Source organism: Fonsecaea nubica (assembly GCF_001646965.1).
Source record: "Fonsecaea nubica strain CBS 269.64 chromosome Unknown Scaff162, whole genome shotgun sequence".
In the NCBI taxonomy this organism is placed as follows: domain Eukaryota; kingdom Fungi; phylum Ascomycota; class Eurotiomycetes; order Chaetothyriales; family Herpotrichiellaceae; genus Fonsecaea; species Fonsecaea nubica.
Genome location: NW_019173835.1, coordinates 303 through 23,617, shown reverse-complemented (window position 1 = coordinate 23,617; position 23,315 = coordinate 303). Strand labels below are relative to the sequence as shown.

Sequence of the window (23,315 nt, the reverse complement as noted above, 5' to 3'; positions counted from 1 at the left end):
AGAGGTGTGTGTGTGGCCAGGGTATGTCTTGTCTTGTCATGTCATCATCGCCCTTTCTGACAGTCTCACGCCTGGAAGGCACCCGGTACAGTTAAAGGTACAAGTACCTCGTACCTGGTCCCTGGTATCTACCCGTACAAATAGCTGGCCATCATTGGCCCTCGACCTCTTCCTCCCTACTGGCTGTACCTACCTAGATACTTGTAAGCCCGTAAGAGCGGCTACACCCTAACCATACCGCAGCCAGCACACAACATTCCTCCCAAGGTACCTCAAACTGCATGGAGACAAATACCTGACAAGATGGAAGGAAAAAGGTGCAGTAGTCCAAGGTAAGAGGAGCGAAGGTTGAGAAGCAAAACACACCACCACTGTGACTATTGGTTACTGAACTCCATCCGCAGCCGCCGTGCCCGCCGTTCTCTGTACAACTCCTTGACCCCAATGGAGGACATCTTACTACTACGACTTGATATTATTATCGTACTCAGTTGCCCCGTACTCGTTTCTTCTTTACTCCCCCTTCCCCCTTCATCCTACATCCCCTCGTTTACTAACGCAGGATCACCCTCCCCCCGGTTCCCAGCCTGCATTTAAACCAGCACCCATTCGGGGAATCAACGGCACGGCGAGCCAGGAAGCGAGTCCGTGTAATCAACCGCCTCACACCCATCCAACCACTCCAACCTCGTTGTTGGACTGCTCCTCCCCAGATCTGAAACGTTGGAAAGAAATAGACAAAGCCGACGTGGCACATTGGCCAGGGTATAGGTACGAGGTATCGAGTACAAACTTCCGACTTTGGATCAGGGATTTTCCCATTTCGCTCCACTTCATCAGTCCGGAGTATTATTGTACAGCCCAACTGCGGATGTTAGAATGCACGTGGGAACTGGCACGGAGAACACGAGGAGGAGTTCCGACTACTCGTGGAGACCTATAGATCGAAAGTGCTCGTCGAGCCTTTGTCGTCCCGTAACGGCTGACCGCGATATCGAACGACACGCGCATTCCAGGTACGAGTATTAGCACATGCACGATTCCCGACCAAGGCAATCACAAAATGATGCGAATCCAACCAAACCGGACCACTTACTCATAATAATGCTCCTCATGCGCCACAAGGGTTTCGGATCATCAACGCGTGCCGCTGTGGGTCAGCTCAGGTCATGCTTGCTCGCCGGTGCTCGAGGAAATGAAAGGGTTCCTGCATTGAGAGAAATCCTTTCTGTTTTCTTCTTGTCACTTTACTTGTTGAGACTCACCCCTGAGTATTTCGAGTCACTCACCGGCAGATTCCGTGGGGACACGATACAAGCCTGTGACGGAACCCTCTCTTGGGACGGCAAGACCTCATGATAGTGATGATGACTTTGGAGAGCAGGGACCGCACGGCAGGGCAGGACGACGGGGAATTCGTGGCGCCGGCGGACATTATCATCTTGCTCCCTCATCCCCTTCTCTCAATCCTGGCTGGGTTGGACAAGCACGTTTGAGCAGAGTTCCCATCGCAGCTGAAATCATCTTTCCTCAGTCAGCACGCCCAAATCAAGTCTCCCTGAGCAAGGCCGCATCTCAAGGTCTGAGAAAGGGAAGGACTAGTACGGGTATGCACCCGAAGACAAACCTGTCTAATTCCATACCAGAACACAGATGCGGTCGAAGAGCGGCGGCATTGAACACCTTTACATCTTCCCACAAACTGTCGTTCATTCGACAATGGTACTGTCTCCCTCCGGGTTTCAAGGTGAGCAGCAACGGAACCTGCCAGACCTGCAACTAGGGGATTACAGGCCTCGACGCGCATTTATTTAGCTGACCAAATGGCTCTGTCAGGAGTTCGTTTGTGCACACCGTCACTGTCGCTCAATGTTTTTTGAGGAGCTTGTCTCCCGCGCTGGGTCGCTAACTCATGCATTTGGTCGAACTCGACACAACGATTCACCGCGACAAAGATCTTCGGAAGGTCCAAGATACCCCCATCTCTTGTCTACCTGGACTGCCATATATTCTTGCTGGACAACGAATACTGGACCTCGAGGAAATACATTTCTCCGGTGTTCAAGATTTTAGATTGCTTCTTGGCCGCACCTTCGATGAAATTACATTCAATCCGGCCGTTTGTGTGGGTACGTTCAGGTTTTGGAGCAGTTGAGATCATGCCTCCGGCGGTTTGCTGCACCAATTGCTTGGGACTTTCTGGTACCTGGATGCCCTTATTCCCAAAAGAGTTTCCAGACCTCTATGCAGCCAATCAGACACAACCTTTACACGAGCCTTTGGCAAGGTGATAAACCAAAGAGGGTTTGGGGGCAAAGTTCAGGGCTGGATACTGAGCTTTTTGTCAAGGGACGATTGACAAAAAGTCATTGGTGGCATAGCCCAACGGCCCCTCTTAACCCTGAGGCGGCTCCATCACAGCGGGATCAAGCGTTCAGGGACACCTCGAACAGATCACACTGGACAGGACAGCCCTGTTACAGCCCCAAATTTTCACTTTGAGCACTTGACGTGATGGGCCACTAACGCGCGCAGATCCAGACAGAACGCCTTAACCGAAATCGAACTCTAACAGATCGGCCTTCGAGATGGATACTCATGTCCAACTAGCCCTTGACCTAGCGGCCGATGGAGCCTCGCGTCCGCAGCATTGGCTATGTGTTGGTCGTTTAGATCCACAGCCTTCTCCAGCTCTGTGATTGTTTGGCGACAAAAGTTCAGACTTTGGGGACACGGCTTGCACGGCCTTGGAGGGTGTCGTGAAACAGGCCAAGAGTGGAACGGTAGGGTGCCTGAGTGGCACAGACGTTCGATTCACAATGCAAATGTTCTCCAAAATGTCCCGCCTTTACTTCCGAGCTGAAGATTGACTTGACTACCATCCCTCTGAACGTTCGTCCAGTTTTTCCGCCTGGGCGAGAACTGTGGTGCAGTTGCACGCCCTGGCCATTCTTCGTCGCAGGCAGCCGACCTCCATACACTCTGAGATATCGTCGCCTTTGCACTCTGAAAGAGCGTCGCGCTCGTCTCAATGCCGACCGCAACCTTCTCCGTCCTCTTCCTTTCCATCTCCGGACTGGCCTCGGCAGCTTGTTACTGGCAAAACAGTACGCTCGCACCAGATGATCCTTACTCGATAGCGACCGACGACACAGCGTGTTTCCCGGACCAAGAGAACTCAGCTTGTTGCGCGACGGGATGGACGTGTCTGTCGGACGGCGTTTGTTACATTGAGCAAGGGGGGACCAGCTTCTATTACCGGGGTACTTGTACAGATCGGACCTGGAACAGCCAGCAATGCCCAGGATGGTGCTTTGCGCAGAGTACGTGACGGTTTCAGACTGTACTGGTGACATGGGTATACTGAAGATAGGGATGCTTGCAGATGCCAATACATCCATACCTTTAGCTAAATGTGACACGGAACAGGACTGGGTATGTTCTTCCCTTGGTCTCTCCCTCTTGAAATTTGAGGGAGCAATATCATTCCTCGGACCGATAGGACGGAAAACTGACAGATTGGCAATAGTACTGTTGTCCCGGGGATTCACAGTGTAGCTGTGACACGGGCAAGAATGCGGTCAAGCTGGGGGACAGTCAACCGAGTACAGTGACGGTCATTGGAAGTACCAGCTGGCCCGGGATTTCCTCCACCACGTCTCCATTTATCCAGACGAGTCCTCTCGTGACCGAAGGTACCAGCACAAGTGACTCGGACAGCCTCACTGAGAGTACCACGAGTAGCACGGAGATCAGTTCGACCCCGACGTCGTCGCCCACCACCAGCGGAACGACGACTGCCGCGGGAGCCTCGGCAACCTCAAACACGCCTGAACCATCTCGGGAGAGTGGCGGTGGCGGCTCGAGCAACACGGGGCTTGCAGCAGGACTGGGAGCTGGATTAGGAGCGGCGGCGGTGATCATCGGAGTCCTGATCTTCGTCTTGTTCCGCAAGAGGCGTCACAGCAAGGCGATGAGGGCGGGCCTTGCAGCAGATGGAGGGCACGGCGGCGGCGGCGGCGGCGGCTTCCTGGACCAAGACCAGATGATGCAGAAGCCCTTCGTGGCGGGGTCCCAGCCTGGATCTCTACATGTGGTCTCAGAAGCACCAACTTCTCCTGCGTATCCTCGCCCTGAATTGGCTGGGGCGGGAGAATACGACCGAGCTGAAATGCCGGCCGGGCTGGAGGGCGATGGGCTCCATCATCGAAGGAGCACGGAGAGGGCTGAACTTGGGTCATGACCACCCAAGTGCCACCTGAGGGTGACATACGCGAGGCAGGGCCAGGTTGCTCGGGGAGAGGGAAGGACTAGGTAAATATTTAATGAGATATAGAGACGAGCATGGAAATGTTCTCCGTATGGAGGGAACTTCATGCCTTTGAGATATACATGCTTACACCCATGTTTCTGGTACATATGTACTCGGACTTGTATGGGTCTGCTGTACCTCGTACATGTATGTACCTAGTATGGTAACGGTCACGGGATCTAGATCACATGATCGTGACCACGTGATCATCATCGTATTCGGGTAACCATCTTTATCCCGCCCGCACCTCAGCTTCTTTTCTTCTCTCTGTCTCTGTCAGCATTTCATCTCCACACCCTTCAGCTTCTACTCGGACAAGAACTTGTATCTTCATGGAGACCAGCTCCTTGGTGATGACTACACATGCCTTATGTCATATTCATTGAGGCGAATCTCTCTCCCTCTAACCTCTCTCCTTCTCTCGCCACGACACAATGTCTTTTACAACTCGAACAACTACGCATTCGTAGTCATCGACCCTCTTGGCCAGACCAGAGGCTATACCCATGCCGTGCCTTACCATACCACGACTGGCATGATGCATAATGTCGCATGATGCGTCAGCAACGGACAAGACACCAAGTATTGGTTGGGGTGGCCAATTGGTTACGAGCCCCTCTTCTTCTCCTTCTTCCTCTTCCTCCTCCTTCTTTCGCTACGGCTGCAAAGAGGAATCATGTCCGTCAATGGCGGCATATCGGCTGCTTCTCTCTCCAACCCTCAAAAGGGTGTGGTATAGCTTCCTTTCTCAAACAGACGCTCGAAAATATTCAGGAGGACTTGGTACGATTTGCTAAGTTTCGCGTAATGGTCGAGAGACACTCTTCCCCCCTCCCTTTTCTTTTTTCTCTCTTCTTTCTTTTATAAAGGACGCGGGGCTTTTCCGGTTTCCTTTCTCTTTCTGTGCCGAACTCTCTCTTGTCCCTCTTTGGATATCCTACACCTCTCTTACTCACCCACTTCCCCCATCCGTTGTGCATTGATTTCCTGGGGCGCGAAAAAGAAACAGAAGTGAAAAAGCCCTCATTACACATCAATTACAGGTACAGGCACTCAGGAGTGTGGCGCAGTCGCGGGGTCACAAGGACTCGCGCTTTACGTCCTAGATTTCCCGACCACACAGCGCCATATACGTCTTTCTAGATACTGTATACAGCAGTTCTGAGCTCATTGACGCCATTCAAAATAATACCGCTTCATCTGTACCTCGTACAAAAGGGACCCTATTCCTGACGACAGTCACACCATCATGTCCTCTCCTTCAACATCAGACGAGTCCCTCTCGCCCACCACTACCCGCTCCTCCACAAAATCTAACATGAAGATCGCGATGCCGCCTCTCCCGTCGGCCTTTGTACACCCGAGTCCCGCGTACATTATCGCGCCGACGCCCTCGCCAACCCAAAACCCAACCAACGCCTCCTGGCACTCACAGGCCCACCATCACCACATCCATATCGCGACGCCACACCCCCTGGCCGCCGCGACCAATTTCCTCGACAAGCACGTCCCGCTGTTCGCCAAGCATCACGCCGAATTCTCGACCCAGCACGAGATTCGCACTGCTAAGCGCGAGGCCCGCCACAGTCTAGTAGAGTCGCCAATCCCGGAGCTGGATGCCGAGCATATCGCCGCTGATGGAGGCGCTGTCGGTGCCGCCATCCACAGCGCGACGGCCATGGGCACTGCCACCGCCCTGGGCGAGGAGTCGCAACACGCCCTCGACCCGGCCGCCTGGAACGAGGTGCTGGCCAAACGTGAGGCCGCCAGGCTGAGGTCTGGGTCCAACATGGTCCGGCCCGACGAGCGCTTCATGCACGATCTGGCCAGTGATTCCGAGTCTAAGAATTCGGGCTCGCCGGCCATCACGCCCTAGAAGGGGACGAACTTGAAGCTCGACTTGCATTTAGCTTACAAAGGGGAAGACTTCTGCTCCTTTGTGGGGGATATTTCTTTTCAATTGAGCGTATACATACTGTTTGTTTGTTGTAGCGCACCCCAGAACTATCGGGGAACGACATCACGTTTGGCAACTTTTCAGACGGCGTTTTTCCAAGGACTATCAATCGAGCAATTCACCAGCCGACCAAAAGACTTGATCACTCTGACCTCGAATCTTAACGGACCGAGCTGGGCCGGTAGGACGAAGGATTTTATTGGACGAAGGACTTTGCTTGTCACTCCCAGGTCGGACCATTCAAGGCTGGAAGCGAAAGTTAGAGACAGCGAGATTTCTCGGGGGCGCATGTGCGTATCGAACCCGGCACCAATGATTTCACACTTCCAATGACATGACAGTGTGTTGGGGTTGACTTGAAATTGAGATGAGACGAGTCATGTTGAGATTAGGGGGGTTTGTGCCTTGGGATATTATGATTTATGGGATATATACGACGACATTTTTACGACGACGACGAGGAGAAAAAAAGCCCGTGCTCGAAATCATCCTGAAGCCTTTTTTTTGTCTTTCAACTTTTTCCCTCTCTTCCTGTCTTCCTCTCTTCCTGTCTTCCTCTCTTCCTCTCTTGCTCTCTTCCTCTCTTGCTCTCTTCCTCTCTTGCTCTCTTCCTCTCTTGCTCTCTTCCTCTCTTCCTCTCTTTATCCTTGTCTTATTCCATTTGAGTGCCGCATCACATGAGACACGAGACAAATGTGACCCAAGGCACCATCAATGGACAACTTGGACACTTGCTACATCCACCGTACTCGGTCCGGTCCTTTGAATACTTTACACACGGTACTGGTTTCTCCCCCATTCTGGCTTGACTTGACCTGACTTGACCCGACGTCGCCGCTGCTCTTTTCTTTTCCTTTCTTTTCCATCTACACCCTCTTGGCTACATACACATACATACATACATACATACATACATACAGTAGCGACTAGTAGGTACATGGCCAGTGAACTCGCGTCACTCGTTCGTCATCCATCGATCGATCGATCCGTGTCCATTTCATGTAGTGAAGTGAGAATAAACAGGATGTATGGAAAATCTTGTATACAAAATCTAAAAAGGCTGCGCTGGACACCCACCCTGGCCGGATCGCTGGATCGCTGGAACAGACCGGGGCAAAATGGCTGGAGAACTGGAAACCAGAGCCCAACAAGCATAGAATGAATGCCATTGTACTAGATATCATAACCTCATCCACTTCATTACAATCTTCATCGTGTATCCTAGTCACACATGCCGTCGAACTTCTCCCCAGAGGTTTCTGACTGGCGGTCTCACTGACGGCAGCACAGCATGGTGACAGTTCACGCCTCGGTCTCCACCACTCTATATCCCTCTTGGATCCTCCTTGTAATGTCCTCGTTCTTGTGCTGCAGCAATGACAGCGCGTATGCTGTGTCGTCCCATTGTCGTTTATTCGCGCATCTGTTCAGGCGCGCTGCGAGTTTCTCCGCCAGGTTTTTCGCGTGTTTGTCCTATTTGGCACATCGTGTTAGTCGAGACCGACTGTGTCGTCGAAAGCTGGGAGCGCGGGCACAATATAACAAAACACATACCTTCTCAATAAAACCACACAAGAACTTCAGAATCCTCTTGACTGCTTCCTCTTCCATGACTCCGCCCTCCAGCGGCCCCTCTTGAGTGAGCACACTGAACATGTCGACAAATTGATTGTAGACGGCATTGTCCTTGGTGGCCAGTTCCGTAAAGAACATGCGCGCCAGATCTGCAATCTTCTTGTCGCCATCCTCCAGACACTTGGCCATTTCTCCCAATTGACCTTTCACCTTGACTTGCCCTGCCAAGATGAGGAAGGTCAATGTCATCAGACACGTTCGCTTCACACTTTCGTCGGCGTCGTTCAGCCGTCGGTAGAGGAAGTCTGTGTTCTCATCAATGAGATGGTTGAAGCACACCGCCATGTCGCCCAGCGCAATCACCGCGTTGGAGCGGACGATAGGATCGGTGGATCGTTCCAGAATGGTAATCAGGAGTGGCAAGTTCTTCTCGCAGTACTCACTGCTCACGCACATGAGCTTGGCCAGACACAACGTCGCCTGAGCTTGGAGGTTTCGGTCCTTGTAAGCTGTATTATTCGCGCAGATTTCCGTCACCAGCGGGCCAAAGTTCGCAAGCAGCGAATGTGGACCATATAGCAGCTCCCGTTCCCGTATGTGCGCAATGGCTTCAGTGAAATCATCTTCGGTGGTGCCCCCAATCAGGTCAAGCTCGTCCTTTTCTTCCTCTTTCTGCTTCTCCGCCAGGACCTCTTCTGCCGCAGTCCTCTTCCGCTGACGTGGGGTAGGGCCTGATGACTTGTCGGGCGAAGAGTTGGCCTCTTGCTTGTTTTTCTCTTGGTCCTGTTTCCGTCGCTTAAAGTCGAGTTCACATAACTCGAGATGCACGATTTGTTTGATGGCAATGTGGCCAACGGCGAACAACAGCTGTGACAATGCAATAGATGGCTTCTCCTGCTTCGTCTCTATCGGTTCAGGCTCGTGTGGTTCGGTCTCCGGGTTGGTGACTGACTCTTCCCCGTCAATGTCCATTGCATCGGGCTCTGGAGAAGACGACCTGGATAGCGACGGCAAGTCTTTGGTCTGCTGAAAGACAAGCCGAGTCTTCTGTCTTAGCACTTCAGAACATAGGACATCTGGATGATCCGAAAGAACATAGATGGCGCCAATGGCCTGTTCCGCCATCCCATACCAGTCTTTGCTTGCCGACGTGGTCAGGAGAATTGATGCGAGCATACGAAGAACTTCATGGTTGTTGGACATCTTCGAAAGACCCGTAGAAGCGGTCTTCTCTTGCACCTTCTTTGTGGTTGGTATCATGCGTCGAAGGGCAACGCAAGTGAATTTGGCGAGGACAAAATCGGTCCGGCCCAGCTGTCCAAGGCCGACTCGTAACATCGTATCAAGTTCCTTTACCACCACCTCCGGGCTCGCGAGAGCAATCATTCCGAGGACGATGATGGCACCTCTCCTCTGGGCCTTGGAGATTTCCTTGTTGACGCCGTACACCTGCCACAATTTGGCAATCACCAACTCCGAAATGTGGCCAGCCTTGAACATAGTGCTCAGCAGCTGTTCTAGCGAGGTCAATTCTGCAGGTGTGGCCCCGAATGTCAAGCTGATCATATTTCGAGCGACGAAGTTGGCGGCGTCATTGGCGCTGAACATATCAGGGGCGTCAAAGAAGAGACTCTTGTAGTTGTCGATCAGGTGGTTCTGGACTCCTTTACCCTCATCACTGTTCCCCTTGGTCCAGATCAGCCGCATCATTCGACGGATCCCCTTGCGTGCTGTCTCGACCTTGAACGCATCGATCGTCACAAAGAAGTCCATCACATCGATGACTTCGGTCTTGTTGGGCGACGACAACAACTGAACCGCGATTTCCGAAGCGTCGTGAATGGTCTCGATGAATTTGAGCGCCTCGAGATAATATTTTCGGGTCAGTTGGAGTTTGCCAACCAACTCAGACGTCGCAGCGTCTTCCTGTGCCTTCTTGACCGCGGCAATCTGCTCCTCCTCAGTCAACTCTTTTGGCTCTTCCACCGCCTGGGTTGCATCGTCGAGAAGTTCTTGGTCAACCTGCTCTTCACCCGCTGCTGTCCGTGCCACTCCTGGTGAGTCCGGTGGCGGCTTCAACGCGTCCAATTGTGATTCTACTGCCTCGAGTCTTTCTATCCACTCCTTTTGCGAAAGTTGTCCACCGTGCATCAGGCTGAACGGGTGCGAAGAAACCAGCTTCCTCAAAAGTTTGATAGCGTTCCGCCGTACATTACTGCTTTTGTCCTGGAGGCTCTGCATGGCAAGTTCGGCAGCATTCTGTCTCCTCTTAGGAAACTTCTGCTCCAGATCACATATCTTGGTGAGGACTTGCATTGCTCGCACTCTGCAGAAAGGTGCTGTGTCGAGAAATCGCTGTTCCAAGGTGTCGAAAAATGCATTGATTTGTATTTTGGTGGTTTCACTTTTCTCCTCTTGTCTGCTGAGATCTGCGAGCAGATTCCCGCAGACCTCGATCACCGCACATCGTAATGTGTGTGCCTCACTGTCAAGGAACTTCGCGAGCAAGCCCATTTCCTTGATGACGAGCCTAGGCTCGAGCTCTGAAAGTTTGATGATAAAGGCAGAAACCGACTTGGGACCTTTGTTGTCGTTCTGGCTGAACTCCTTTGCCGCCAACTCTCTGAGAATCTCGGCAGATAGCTGAGGGTAGTCGTACTGTTCCGAGAGGATGTGGAGAAACTCGGCCATGGGCTCTGATAAATGTTCAAAGTACGTGAGATTCTGGACAATCGAAGTCTGTGCCCCAAGAGCATGACCATGATGCTTTACTGCAACGCAGAGCACTTTGAAGCAAAACATGCGGACAGCTGTAATCTTGACTCTGGCTTCGCTCTCCATTATCATGTAAACGGATCTCGTAAACAGATTGATGAATGTGTCGCGATCAGAGGTTGTCTGGAAGATGCGATTCAGCTTGAGCTTCATCACTCGACACATAACATCCATTGCACTCTGAATCTGGCTGGAAGAATCCCAGGCATTGTCTTTGGTGGCCGACTTTGATTTTGCCCCCTTTCCACCTCTTCTTGCTGGCGCCGCGCTGGACTTCTCCTGTGCTTTTGCTTCGACCGCGGATATGGACCACTGAAGAAGGAATGCGTACATTTCCAGCAGACGTTTGTGCTGCGGCAGTGTTTCTTGTTCGTCATTTTCGATATCATGATTTGCGACGTCCGCGGTGGTCGATAGTCCGGAGACAATGAGATTGAGAATCTTGCCCAGGGTTTGAGTAGACAGGACGGATGAGTGCCTGCATATGCGAAATAGTTCAGCCAAAAGCGCAGATACTCGGTGATGAGAAGGGGAAGTAGGATGCTCACTTTAACAGAAACTGTAAAGTATCGAATGTCGAGCTTCTGAGAAGCCCTTCTGGGTTTTCCGTGATCAGATCTATCACCGAATCCAACACACCATCCACCATTCCTGGTGTAAGACTCTCGGGGTCATTTTCGCAGTCGATCAATTCTGAACTCGCTTCAGGCGTGGCGATGGTCGTCACATCGCTGAGGTAAAGCTTCAAGGACTCGTTTATATCGAAATCGACTTGGTCCTCCATGGTTGCTGCGATCAATGGTAGGGATGTGAGGGTCTTGTTGTTAACTCGAGCGCATGTGTTTTGTTGACGTTGGCGGGTCGTAGTCAACGCTGCGGGACATTCACAGAAGCATTACAGCGGTGGCCACAAACTTTGGAATGATCAGGCTGCTACTCCGTCAGCGTCAATAACAACAAAGTCAGAACCAAAGACTGAATTCGACCAGGTTTGCGACCATCCGACCGTTTGTTGGCTTCGCGATAAGATTTATTGACGAATTTCCTAATCAGTGCTGGCGGATATGCCCCACATACAAACACAAGCACCATGAAATTAGCGAAGACTGCCAGAGGCGTTCTTAAAAGCCTACGGGCAAAACAGACCATTCTACAGTCTACAAAGGCACCCAAGGCATTCCTGTCGCGTCACCATGTCTTGTTAAGCGATTCCGGGGTGGGAGACACGCCTGAGAAGGAAGCTGAACGCGAGTCTGAGTCCACGCGTCATCGGGAGAAGGCACGGCGGCCCGCAGCAGGGATCCCAGGGAAAGAAGTGAGAGAGCATCCCGAGCAACCTAACATGGGGCAGACTTCAATTGCCATCCATGAGGATGCACCAGAACAACTTCGTGGTGGTGAAGGAGACGTGGACAACATGGCTCAGTTCGAGGCAGAAGAAGAGGACTCTGTCGCGGAATCTGTGTCAGATTCAGAGAGCGATGAGGACGATGTCGATGAGAGTGTAGTCGATGACATGCGCCGACTCGAGGAAAGCTTCAAAGGCATCTCCCAGAAGTACCGACTCATCAACCGCATTGGCGAAGGTATTGACATGTCCTTCAGCCACACTGTCCCGTGCGTCCACTGACCTCTACATCGCAGGCACGTTCTCTACCGTCTACAAGGCCGAAGCACTACTTCAGCCGGACGAGTTGGACCAGGAAAACGAAGACCCTACGAACGAATCCTATTCCGAGATGCCCCCTTCAAAGAGGCGGAAAACAAGCGTTGCATCAAGCACGGTCAACGGATCACGAAAGAAGGGTCTGATTGTCGCGTTGAAGAAGATCTATGTGACATCTTCACCTCACCGGATCATGAATGAGCTCGAGCTTTTACACGAACTACGCCACTCCCCATACATCTGTCCACTGTTGACAGCTTTCCGCCACCTCGACCAGGTCGTTGCGGTACTTCCATACTTTAGGCACCTCGATTTTCGCCTGTACTATCGCGAGTTCCTGATCAATGACATGCGGCATTACTTTCGTTGTCTCTTCAACGGTCTGGCCCATGTGCACAAAGCGGGGATCCTCCATCGCGACATCAAGCCCACCAATTTCCTCTACGACCACTCGAGGCGGCAGGGTGTTCTGGTCGACTTTGGGCTGGCCGAGAGGCAAGGGACCGACTGGCAACCATGTCTCTGTACTGAGTCCAGGGAGAGAAGAAGAGACAAATTTATCAATTCATATGCGGTGCAGGTTATGCAGTCCTCGCCTGAGAAGATGTCGACCGGCTTCCCCAAGAATGATAGCCGGCCATCTCGGAGAGCAAACAGAGCAGGGACCCGGGGTTTTCGAGCACCCGAAGTCTTATTGAAATGCACCTCCCAAACCACCAAAATCGATATCTGGTCAGCTGGAGTGATCCTTCTCACCCTTCTGGCACGACGATTTCCCTTCTTCAATAGCGCTGATGATGTCGATGCCATGATTGAGATGGCTTCTATATTTGGCCGGAAGAAGATGCAAGCTGTAGCAGCAATGCATGGCCAGGTCTTCGAAACCAACATCGAGACTATTGGCGAACGTGGCTTCACGTTTGAAAAGATCATTATCTGGGCCAGTTGCCGTGAGAAAGAGCAGGACAGCCTTCGGCCGGGAGAAGCTCAAGCAGTGGCATTTCTGCATGGACTTCTCGAACTTGACGCTGGGAAACGAATGACGGCAAGGGAGGCATTGCAGCACGAATTCCTTACCGCGCCCGTCGAGGATGAAGAGGAGCGAGCTGAGAGAGAAGCTCAAGAAGCATTCGACGAAGAGGCGAGAGCAGCACGTCGGTGATTTTGATGCATGAATGATGGCACAGGCTCTACATCTGGCTTTGCCCCGAGATGTGTTTGTTGAATGCAACGCTGGCGAATGGGTTGGAGCTTTGTATTGCTAGCATCTTATACCCCCACGGCAAGGGCACGGCACAGCATTGCTTCGTTTGTTGAGTTATTGGCATGGCCAAAGGGCGCCTTCTTGGAGTCAGTGCAGAGACGATATGCAAAGAGAAAACGTGCTCGAGTGTCTAAAGGTACATCACGGCAACCCATAAAAATGATTTGTTTCATATAAAGGCTGCAACTTGGAATCACCGATACATATTTATAAGGGCGTTTACTTTGACCTCTTCCATTCAGATGTTGTTCCGCAGTCAATCCAGGGCGCGTGGCTCGTACGATAGATCCGGGATATACATAGTCAAAGTCATTCACGACTGGGCGAATGAGACGACGATGGGATCCTACAACGATGGAAACAGAAGTGCGCGTCGAGACCACAAGGCTGAGCCTGAGGCTGTCGTGGCAAGGCTGCTAGTACCTTGTGCTTGTGCTTGTTGCTTGGTCCGTGGAGACGGATTTTCCCGTCGCCGACATCGTTCGTCATTCATTCATCACTGTTGCTATATGGGTTGATTCTCGCAAAAAAAAAAAGTGGTTTCCCTGCAACTTCATCACATGCCATTATTATGTGTGCGACGCCTCCATCGAAATTCTTCACATGTTTGGCGCCGTCGATAGGGTCCCGTGGATCAGCTTGTCGTCTCCTCCATCTTCGTTGTCGCCCCGATCACCTTGTCCAGCGGCACTTCTCTACCTCAACCTCGACTGCTGCATCTAGACCGTATTCTGCTCGGTATCGTCCCTTACCACTGAACCCTCCTCCGCCATCAGGGATACCGCGTACTCCAGGGAAAATGTCATCGCCAACAGCGCCGTCAGGCTCGGCCCCAGCCTCGACCAGTGCACAGGCGACGGCGCGCCGGCGAGACCCAAAGCGGTTTGCGCCGCTCAATCCCCACGCCGAGACGGGGCACGATCTGCCAAAGCTGCAGGGCATCATTTTTGACATGGACGGGACGTTGTGGTGCGTATCTACCCACACACTCGAGTGACTCATTCATTGGGTTTACTCGTGTCTGTACAATTGCGCTTTGTGCTTGCGCTTTGCGAACGTGAGTCCTGACCGAGTATTCCATACCACCAGTCTTCCTCAGAATTACATGTTCCGTGAGATGCGCGAGGCGCTGGGAATACCCAGGTCCGTCGATATTCTCGATCACATCCGCACGCTCTCCAATGAGCCCGACGTCCCCATCGCCAGCAGTGACGGTGGACCAGATTCAGAGTCGACAAGACCGCATCCTCACTCGACAATCAACCCCTTCCAGCTTCCTTCTGAAGACATGCTGTCTCCCTTCAGCGACAAAATTCCCGATCCGCCCCCTTTATCGCCCCAAGCTCGCGCGGTCGCCAAGGTCCAAGCCATCGAGCGCAACGCCATGTCCTCACAACGTCCACAGCCCGGCCTCCAGGCACTCATGGACTACCTCACCAAGCGCGGGGTGAGAAAGGCCCTCTGCACGAGGAATTTCCCGGCCCCCGTGCATCATCTGCTGAGCAACCACCTACCTGAGCATGTGTTTGAGCCCATCATCACCAGGGAGTCTGAGGGCGTGGAACCGAAGCCCAGCCCGGAAGGGTTGTGGATGATTGCTCAGGCCTGGGGTCTGGATAGAGAAATTGAGGTTGGCCAAGTCCAAGGATCAGTTGAGGCAGCTGATGGGTTTGACCCCCTGGAACTGGCCAGGAGATATCTGGGTTCCGGCTTGATCATGGTCGGTGATAGCATAGACGACATGGCAGCAGGTTGGAGAGCTGGCGCAGCCACGGTGTTATTGGCCCAAGACGAGAACCAGGACTTAGTAAAGCACGAGTATACGGGTCTCAGCATCAGACGCCTTGATGAACTTATAGACATCCTAGAGAATGGGTTTGCGGAAAACGCACAGACATAGATCGCGAGAGTTGCGATCCCATTGGTGGAGGTGCTTGTGGGAACGAATACTGAGGGACCTACAATCCGCTACACCGTAGCTCCGCAAAGCTGGTATGCACAGTGCAAAGGGTGGTCCAAGCGTATCGAGGAGATTTTGAGATGTCGGGCATGAACAGCTGTCTGTGAAGACGAGTAGAAAATTCCGGTAGGATTCCAGCGTGACACAACGTCTATTTTATCCAAAGTCGCATATCGCCTAACCGAAACGATGTCCCCATCGCTCCTGTGATGCCCTCTGTCACACCTGGAAGCCCGCATTGCGTGTGAGTGAGAAGCTTCAGTGCAAGGACTCATAGGAGCAAACAGGGCACGTGGCAAAGCCCATCAGCCTACTCGGTACAATGTTGCGCTGTTTGAAACAAGGTAACACAGTCGCCAGCATCCGTAGCGCAACACATTCAGGTCACTCGTACTTTCGAGCATAACGTGCATGAATGATGGGGTGGAACAACGCACTCCATTGGCAGGATGGTGGCCGATGTGTTGGCAAGTCCAAGGAGTTGTCGCTCGACCGCGTCCTGGAAAGTGACGAATCGAAAGGTGGCATGAGAGTGCTGCAAGCCTGAAACTGTTTGTCACAAGTGGTCGCCCGTACAACCGAAAAGATTGTTATCCTAGGAGCCTCTAACATCATGAGGATCAAGCCGTGGGCGTTGGGTGGAGCCGACAGCGGTAAAGGCCCGTCAGGTGTGGCTGACCCATTCATTTGACCATTTGGCAGGCCAACCGCTTCCTCGGATATCCCTTCGCTTTCTTTTTCTGGTCCTTCTTTTCAGAGTTCTTGGTTTGCCTTTCATGCTCTTCCATTTCCGGCCACATTTCCAGGCGGTCAACAACCCAGCAGAGAGGAGAGAGGAATGGGTGGCGGCATCAACAGGTGACTTTGCGGCTATGCATGCATAGGGCATTGGCCAATGGACAGGTGAGTGAGCGACAAACCGCTGTCGATGGAAGGCTATTACCGACACTAGCTGTGCGGTTCGCGGAGGGAGAAACCTGATATTCCTGGCGCAAGGTCTTTGTAGATCTGTGTGAGTGTGCTTCAGTGGCCTGTTCTCTGTCTGCATGCATGACGTTCGACCCTTAATGGCCCCCTTGTGAGCAACCATGGCTGCAACAATAAGCATAACTGAAAAGCAGGGGGCAGACCTTCTGGGTTGGCCCATCTCCCGTTTGATACTCCGGTGGGCACAGAATACGGAGTCTTGGACCAGTCAACGAGACCCAGGTGTTCGTTCCCGGGGAATTTTTATCAGGATAGCTAGGCGGATAGTGGTGGAGCAGCGGAAGTGAGCGTGAAGGAAAGGTCCATGCCTTGGGCGGTGAACCAATAACGGTGGCAGGAACCTTGGTGGCGTGTGCTTTCAATTCTGACTGGTCGGGGACGGGCCTGTTGAACACTGTTTTCTTTAGCGACACACACCGGGAAAAAAAGGTCCGGAGACTGATTGGGGCCTAATAGGCTCGCCGTAGCCAGACTCTCTAAGCACTTGGCGACCTAGCACGCCTAGGTACCCTCCGCGTCCCCCGATCCATCTCACCTGCAACTAAGTACGTAGTGCTGCTCTGCGCAGCATCGCTCTCTGGCAGCTTTCAGCCCAAACCCACCGCCTCTGCTTCCACCTTTCCTCGTTGTGCTTTGCCATTCTAGCGATTGTTGTTTTGCCAAACAGCGATGATACTTTTGAGCGTTGCCAACCTCATTCTGTCTCAAGTTGATTGAAACCTGAAAACTACCCGTTGAGAACCTGTCGTGTCACCATCGTTACCTGCGGTCTCCGCACTACGACCTTTACCCAGCCTCACAATTATTCGCCTGCGACCAACAATCAACTGCACCACTATCCTTTGTTCCGTGCCTTCGCTCTCCGGCGATCGTTTGGCGGTCAGACGAAGATCGCATTCGCCGCCATCACCGCTGGCCCCAACAAGAGCCGGCAGAATAACTTCGAAATCCTCACTTTTAAACGACGCCAATAAAAAACTTCACCACGAAGCTCATCCACCAACCATGACCGCTCCAAGGTTATTTACAAGATCATAACAAGGCCACCAAAGGGCACATGCGCATCAACCCCTGCGTATGTGCTCCATGACCCAGCAAACTTGAAGCCGCATCAGGATGGGCTTTTCGAGTCGACGCCCAATTCTGCCTGCGCCCACAGACTCGTTGTTAGAGTCCGCCGACGAAACTGGTCTTGGTACGGATCTCGGGACCGATCTCTCTCGACGAAGTGAGAAGACCTCCGAGACGATACCTGACGACGGAAGCCCGATAACCATTACTCCAGCACCCAAGCGCACGATTGGAAAACTCGCAAAGTCCGGTCAACAGTCTCAAACTTCGCTACTCATTGAGTTATTTGAAGGAGGAAAAACTTCCGATTCTGGACAGAGGCGTCCTAGCCTACGAGTTCGCTATACACCATCACACACCCGGAAGAATAGAGACAAGGGCGAGCGTCACATCCTGGTCACCGAGTCGCCGACGGCGAGGAGGCCTTCTTTCAGCCACCGCATTTCCCTTGGAGGAAACGAGACTCTTGCGCCCAACGTCATTGAAGGCAGCATCAGCTCCTTGGATACAGCCGACGACTTCAGGCCTACGGTCCCTATCGAAGTCGAAGTTCTACAGGACGAAGATAGTGACAGGTCCGTCTTGAGTCCCCCTCCAGAGACCAGATCCATCATCCCAGAATCCGACATTTCGTCCATGCCAGCGGAGAGTTCACTAGGTGCCAATCCGCCTCTCAACATGTCGCTTTCCAGCAACAGTGTCAGTATCACACGAGGCATGTCCTCTCAAGGAGCCTCGTTAAAACCACCTGTCATCTCCACCGAACGCAATTTGAGCAATGAACGCATCACGCAAAAAGTCATCGAAAAGTTGAGCAATAAACCACGAGTGTCAAGCAGTGGAAAGCGCCAACACAGTAGCCATAGCGGAAGTCGGAGCAGCGTCAGCAGAGAAGCAGAATCTCTACGCACCGAACCACGAATTCGGGTCACAAAGAATGTAGACGATGATTCCATGCATAGCATTACTGGCTCCAGTGCTGTCAGTGGCTCTCAATTGTCTGGAGATCTCCGGGCGACAGATCAACGATCAGCCCGCTCAGGGACATCAAATGTCTCGGTCACGAATAATCCGAAACTGCTTCAGACGGTTGAGGATGCCATCCGAAGGCTTATATTGCCCGAGCTCAATGAGTTGCGCCGGGACCAGAAGCATTCCCACCGATCGCGGCACGATAAGTATAGCAATCCCTCGGATGTGTCCTCGAGTACTCTGTCACGAGAGGATCGTCGCAGATCATCGGGAAGCAAATCCAAGCGTCGAGTTAGTCGAGAGTCCGAATCTGGTGTGCCTTCAGATTCGTCTCGCCGTCACAGACGTCATAAGACCGTCGACTATGATTCACCCTCGGAGCACAGCTACGCGCCGTCCGAGTCGGTCGACAGCTTGGGTGATGAGAAGAAGTCAAGAAGGCACTCAAAAAGTCGGCATGCCCGTGACGCTGCAGCTGGGGCTGTTGGAGCTGCAGCCCTGACTGCCGCGGCCTTGAAATCGCACGATTCGGGTTCGAGTCTGGAGTATTCAGAGCACCGTCGAAGGCGGAGGAGCAAAAGCCGCAGCAGTCGCAGCGCAAGTTATACAGAGAAGGACGATGTTTTTCAGAAACATCAAGTACCGCCGATGCCATTTGTTAGCGAGATTGGAACCGATCTCACTCGAAGCTCCCTGAAGTCCTCAAATGACGGACGGGCGGAGACACCAACTCGTCGCGAAGTGCGCGAAGTGATACGTGGATCTCCTTTCGAACTCTCCTCGCCAGCATCCCAAGCAACACCCACCTCTAACGCTGTCGATCTGAAGAGAGGACTCGGTACCCACCACGGCAACTTCTCGGAGCACGACTTGTCAACCCATGACTTGTCAAAGAAAGAAGTCTTCGACGAGGGCACTTTTGACAAGTCATCGGAGGCAGACGAGCTGGATTTTGCTACGCACGGATTTGCAGCTCTGACAGATCCAGAAAGGGCTCGTCAGTATGAGAGAAATCTTCATCAACAGCATCCCATTAGGCGGGGTCTCAGTCCAATACAGAGCGTGGCCAGCTATGCAACGACAGAACCCAATCGCAACTCCCTGATGCAGCCACGCAGCTCAGACTCTTTGCACTCACCGGGCAAACATATGCGTGCGGACGACCAAGTCTCCGTTTCCTCTCTATCATCCGCGCCTAGCACTGATCTGGCCCGCTCAAGGCGGCCCCATGGAATGAGCTTGGAGAGCCGGAGTGAAGTCATGGCCCAACACGTAAAGTCTCGTGAGAGTACTCCTCGTCGAGTGAATGAAGACACATTCGGCGAACATGCTCTCGAAGACGACGGATATCATGACTCGCCTTATATCGACAAAGTCACAGCGGGCCAAGAGGTCGTCGCTCAAGACATTGGATCAACCGCGCAATATGTGGAAGAACCGTCAGGTATCGAGTCTGCAGTCGCCTCCCTAGTTGAACCTTCCCTTCTCTCCGCCGAGCATACATATTCACCCCGCCACAGTCAAGCAGACTCCCTCAGTGCTCGCCGGGTCATGAGCCCTCAGCTATCCCACCATGATTACGTCTCGACACACAGTGGCAGCCCGCTTAAACGGCAACTTTCAAACCATAGCGCGAGCACACGCGACTTCGCCCCGGGTCCAGTGACTATGATGTCGTCTCCTCCACAGAGTCCCGCTCAATCACTTGAACATTACGAACAGGCTTCGACCAAATCAGCGCAACCAGCGCCTCTGGCTACCAGCAATGTTCCCAGTGGTCCTGTGGAACGTTCACCTGAATCAGACATCACCACCAACCCGTCCATCATCCGAGGTCCGATAGGTGGTCTGGCGCAGGGCAACACGGAGCACTGGCCTTATGATCCGACACCTCCACACTCTCGGGCTAACCTGGTGCTCCCGCCCGTGAGTCGCGACATTGGTTCAGCCGGCACAGATCTTATCCCCGAAGCCTTGTCCATTAACCGTGATCATGACCTGGAGCCAAAACGTGACCTCTATATACAGCCTCAACCTTTGTCGACACCCATCGGGGCCAAGGATGAAGGTTACGAGACCGGAGCAAACGTGCCATCCCCAGGTTTATATTCTCAAGGTCGAGGAGTGCGAGACAGCTTTACACCGGAAGCACCAATTGACAATGTTCCTATTGCAGATGATCCCTTCACTACCCAGCGAGACCAGTATGCCAGTGGGCTTTCGCATGGCATGTCACCCATGTATGACAGTGCAACAGGCCGCGGACGCGATAATATCCAGTCCAAAGATATTGTGGCTCTCATGGATCATCTCACGATGCGCGACGCCCAAAGAAACGCAAGAGACACAGAAATTCTTGTGACACTGGTTCGCAGTGCTGCGGAAATGCGCAATTCCTTTGAAGATATGAAAAAGTTTATTGCGGAGCAGGACGATCTCATCATGGACACTGCTGATAAGCAACATGAAAGAACACAAAAGGTCATTGGGGGGCCGCGACCACAACCCACAGCTCCTTCTCGCCCGACGATGTCAGCTACCTCGGAGGAGGACACGCCAATGAAACGCCGCAACGTCTTTCAACGTGCGCTTAGAGGACTGGGTGCTAAGAACTCGCAAGAGTTGCAGAATATTGAGGCAATGCTAATGCGTCTTTTGGACGAAGTTGAGGCACTGAGGGTTTCGCAGCCTACCGCAGTGGCCAGGGAACAGCCTAGATCTACGAGCTTGGCCTCTGCGGATAATGCTCGCGCTCCTACAGACACAGGATACGAGCCAGAGGGTCAAGCCGGGACTTCATCAACTGGTGACCGCTCTGGATATTTCTCCAACAACTCCTCTCGCCAGGCGGATTATCGCAATTACAATATACATCGAGATTCTGGGAACCGAGTGAGCACAGTCATGGAAGGCGACGAAGAATATGACGACTATGCGAACAATCCAGGCGGTGCCACACCCGGAAATGCACAAGTCGTCAGCCACACGCCGTTGAACACCCCCCCAAGACATGATGGAATCCGACAAACCAGAGGTGGTTCGGTTCCGTTGAACACACCACCTCGGACGCAGGACCAAAACACGGGGTCGCTAAGTCATGAAAATACACCGCACCTCTCGGCGGGAGACGCATCTGGAAGGAAGCACAAGTCTTTTGCGTCTTCCTTTATTCCTAAAATGGTGTCTCGGTGGTCCAAGACTACTTCGTCATCTGCTGACAATTTTCGCGCAAGTCAGCAACGAGTCAGACCCTACTCAGAGCACTCTCGGTCTGGATCCAACCTCGGAGAGTACGACTTCGAGCATGATCCTCAAGGGGATGACCGGATTCGGTCGAATACCTCATTCCTGCGAGATCAGTATGACGATATAGAGAACCGGCCACCGTCTCCTTTGGTTCCCAGCCAGTTGACGGACAACCCCAAGTACCAGGCTCACAGAAACAGCCTCAATCTTCAGCATCCACAACCTCGACAAGGACCAACAGGTCGCTTCCAGTCTCGTCTGGAATCTGAAGCACAGTACTATAATAATGAGCAGATCTCACCGACTTCGCAGACCTCGTCACAGTGGGAGACTCATTCTGGGCTGCATCCGAACCATCACACGACCATTACCTATGGAGGACACCTCAGCCCCATTTCCGACTCGCCGTACTCTGCAGAGCCAGGCCAAATGCATGACAATAGGAGCATTCGATCTGGAAGCTCTCATGGCCCGCCTCGGCCGCCAAAGATTCCCAATGACGAGCCTTTGGTGCCGCAACGTCCAGCCAAGATGATGACGATGAGTCCCACTTCATCAAACAGACAGCCGACCTACGTCGACCATGTTGCTGCAGCAAGAGCGGGAAGTCCAGCATTCGACAAGGTACGTTTAAGATATCCACTTCTCGTAACGTCAATACTGACAAGATGCAGTCTCCCGTCACAGCATTGAGATCGCCACAGAGTCAGACACGAAAGCCCTCGGGGCCGAGACCGCTCGCTGGATCAAGTGGATCCAAGGGGGAGCTGAGTGCCGTCAAAAGAACTAGATTCAGAGGCAGTCCGAACCAGATTGATAGCGAGGACGAAGCCACTGCTGCATATTGAGTTCATGTTGCGTTTTTGATGGTAGTGAAAGTTCTTGAGCGCGCAACTTGAGTGTTGGCCATGAATGTCATTTGAAGGGCGTATAGGACGGGTTCCATAACTGGATAGTTGGACGAGGATGATTTGTTGCTAGGGCGATGGGCGTGACAAAAGATCTTGGTGTCAGCGTTATGCCTGAAATGAAGTTGGAAACGGCGAGCTGGACAAACGCAGCGACTTTGATGACATGCTGGAGACTTTTGAAGAAAGAGACAGACTCCAACGGCATTGACGGAGCCGAGCCACCACCACCCCCTGAGCAAGTGAGATATGATACCATACAGTATTCGCATTCGGGCCGTGCCTGAGCGAGTCAAAAAGATACCTAACGTAATGTCGATATAAGGAAAGGAGAATCACAAAAGGGGCTAGAGATTGTTCGCCTCGAATTTCGCAATGTCTATATCCACATCTCGAGTTTGACATTTTCTCTTGCGATGGCGACGGATGTTCTCTCACTCTCTCACTCTCACTCTCACGTGACCCGTGACTCGTGAATCGTGAATTTGCCACGAAGTCATTTCATGTTCCGTGTATCGATAGAGTTACTCGACAGTGACTACGCGGTGCGGACGAACGAGGTATGTATATGTATTTCAACTGTTGGGTCGATTGACCTTACATACTACTACAAGGCAGTGAG

At 52.6% G+C, this 23,315-nt stretch overlaps 6 protein-coding genes across 6 annotated transcripts; 5 read left to right on the top strand and 1 right to left on the bottom strand.

The window, feature by feature from the left end:
* Positions 1-3,297: 3,297 nt before the first annotated feature.
* On the top strand, positions 3,298-4,243 carry AYO20_11526 (hypothetical protein; the record flags this gene model as incomplete). Its single annotated transcript, XM_022649773.1, has 2 exons — positions 3,298-3,435; positions 3,530-4,243. The coding sequence occupies 2 exons, from the start codon at positions 3,298-3,300 to the stop codon at positions 4,241-4,243; spliced, it is 852 nt and encodes a 283-aa protein (XP_022494256.1).
* Positions 4,244-5,561: 1,318 nt separating this feature from the next.
* On the top strand, positions 5,562-6,188 carry AYO20_11525 (hypothetical protein; the record flags this gene model as incomplete). Its single annotated transcript, XM_022649772.1, has 1 exon — positions 5,562-6,188. One exon carries the CDS (start codon positions 5,562-5,564, stop codon positions 6,186-6,188), a length of 627 nt encoding a protein of 208 aa, XP_022494255.1.
* Positions 6,189-7,571: 1,383 nt separating this feature from the next.
* Positions 7,572-11,403, bottom strand: AYO20_11524 (hypothetical protein; the record flags this gene model as incomplete). The annotated part of the gene is made up of 3 exons (XM_022649771.1): positions 7,572-7,742; positions 7,824-11,097; positions 11,168-11,403. 3 exons carry the CDS (start codon positions 11,401-11,403, stop codon positions 7,572-7,574), a joined length of 3,681 nt encoding a protein of 1,226 aa, XP_022494254.1.
* Positions 11,404-11,709: 306 nt separating this feature from the next.
* Positions 11,710-13,447, top strand: AYO20_11523 (hypothetical protein; the record flags this gene model as incomplete). The annotated part of the gene is made up of 2 exons (XM_022649770.1): positions 11,710-12,205; positions 12,264-13,447. The coding sequence occupies 2 exons, from the start codon at positions 11,710-11,712 to the stop codon at positions 13,445-13,447; spliced, it is 1,680 nt and encodes a 559-aa protein (XP_022494253.1).
* Positions 13,448-14,348: 901 nt separating this feature from the next.
* On the top strand, positions 14,349-15,449 carry AYO20_11522 (hypothetical protein; the record flags this gene model as incomplete). Its single annotated transcript, XM_022649769.1, has 2 exons — positions 14,349-14,518; positions 14,639-15,449. 2 exons carry the CDS (start codon positions 14,349-14,351, stop codon positions 15,447-15,449), a joined length of 981 nt encoding a protein of 326 aa, XP_022494252.1.
* Positions 15,450-17,612: 2,163 nt separating this feature from the next.
* AYO20_11521 (hypothetical protein) lies at positions 17,613-22,633 on the top strand (the record flags this gene model as incomplete). Its single annotated transcript, XM_022649768.1, has 2 exons — positions 17,613-22,409; positions 22,460-22,633. The coding sequence occupies 2 exons, from the start codon at positions 17,613-17,615 to the stop codon at positions 22,631-22,633; spliced, it is 4,971 nt and encodes a 1,656-aa protein (XP_022494251.1).
* Positions 22,634-23,315: the final 682 nt, after the last annotated feature.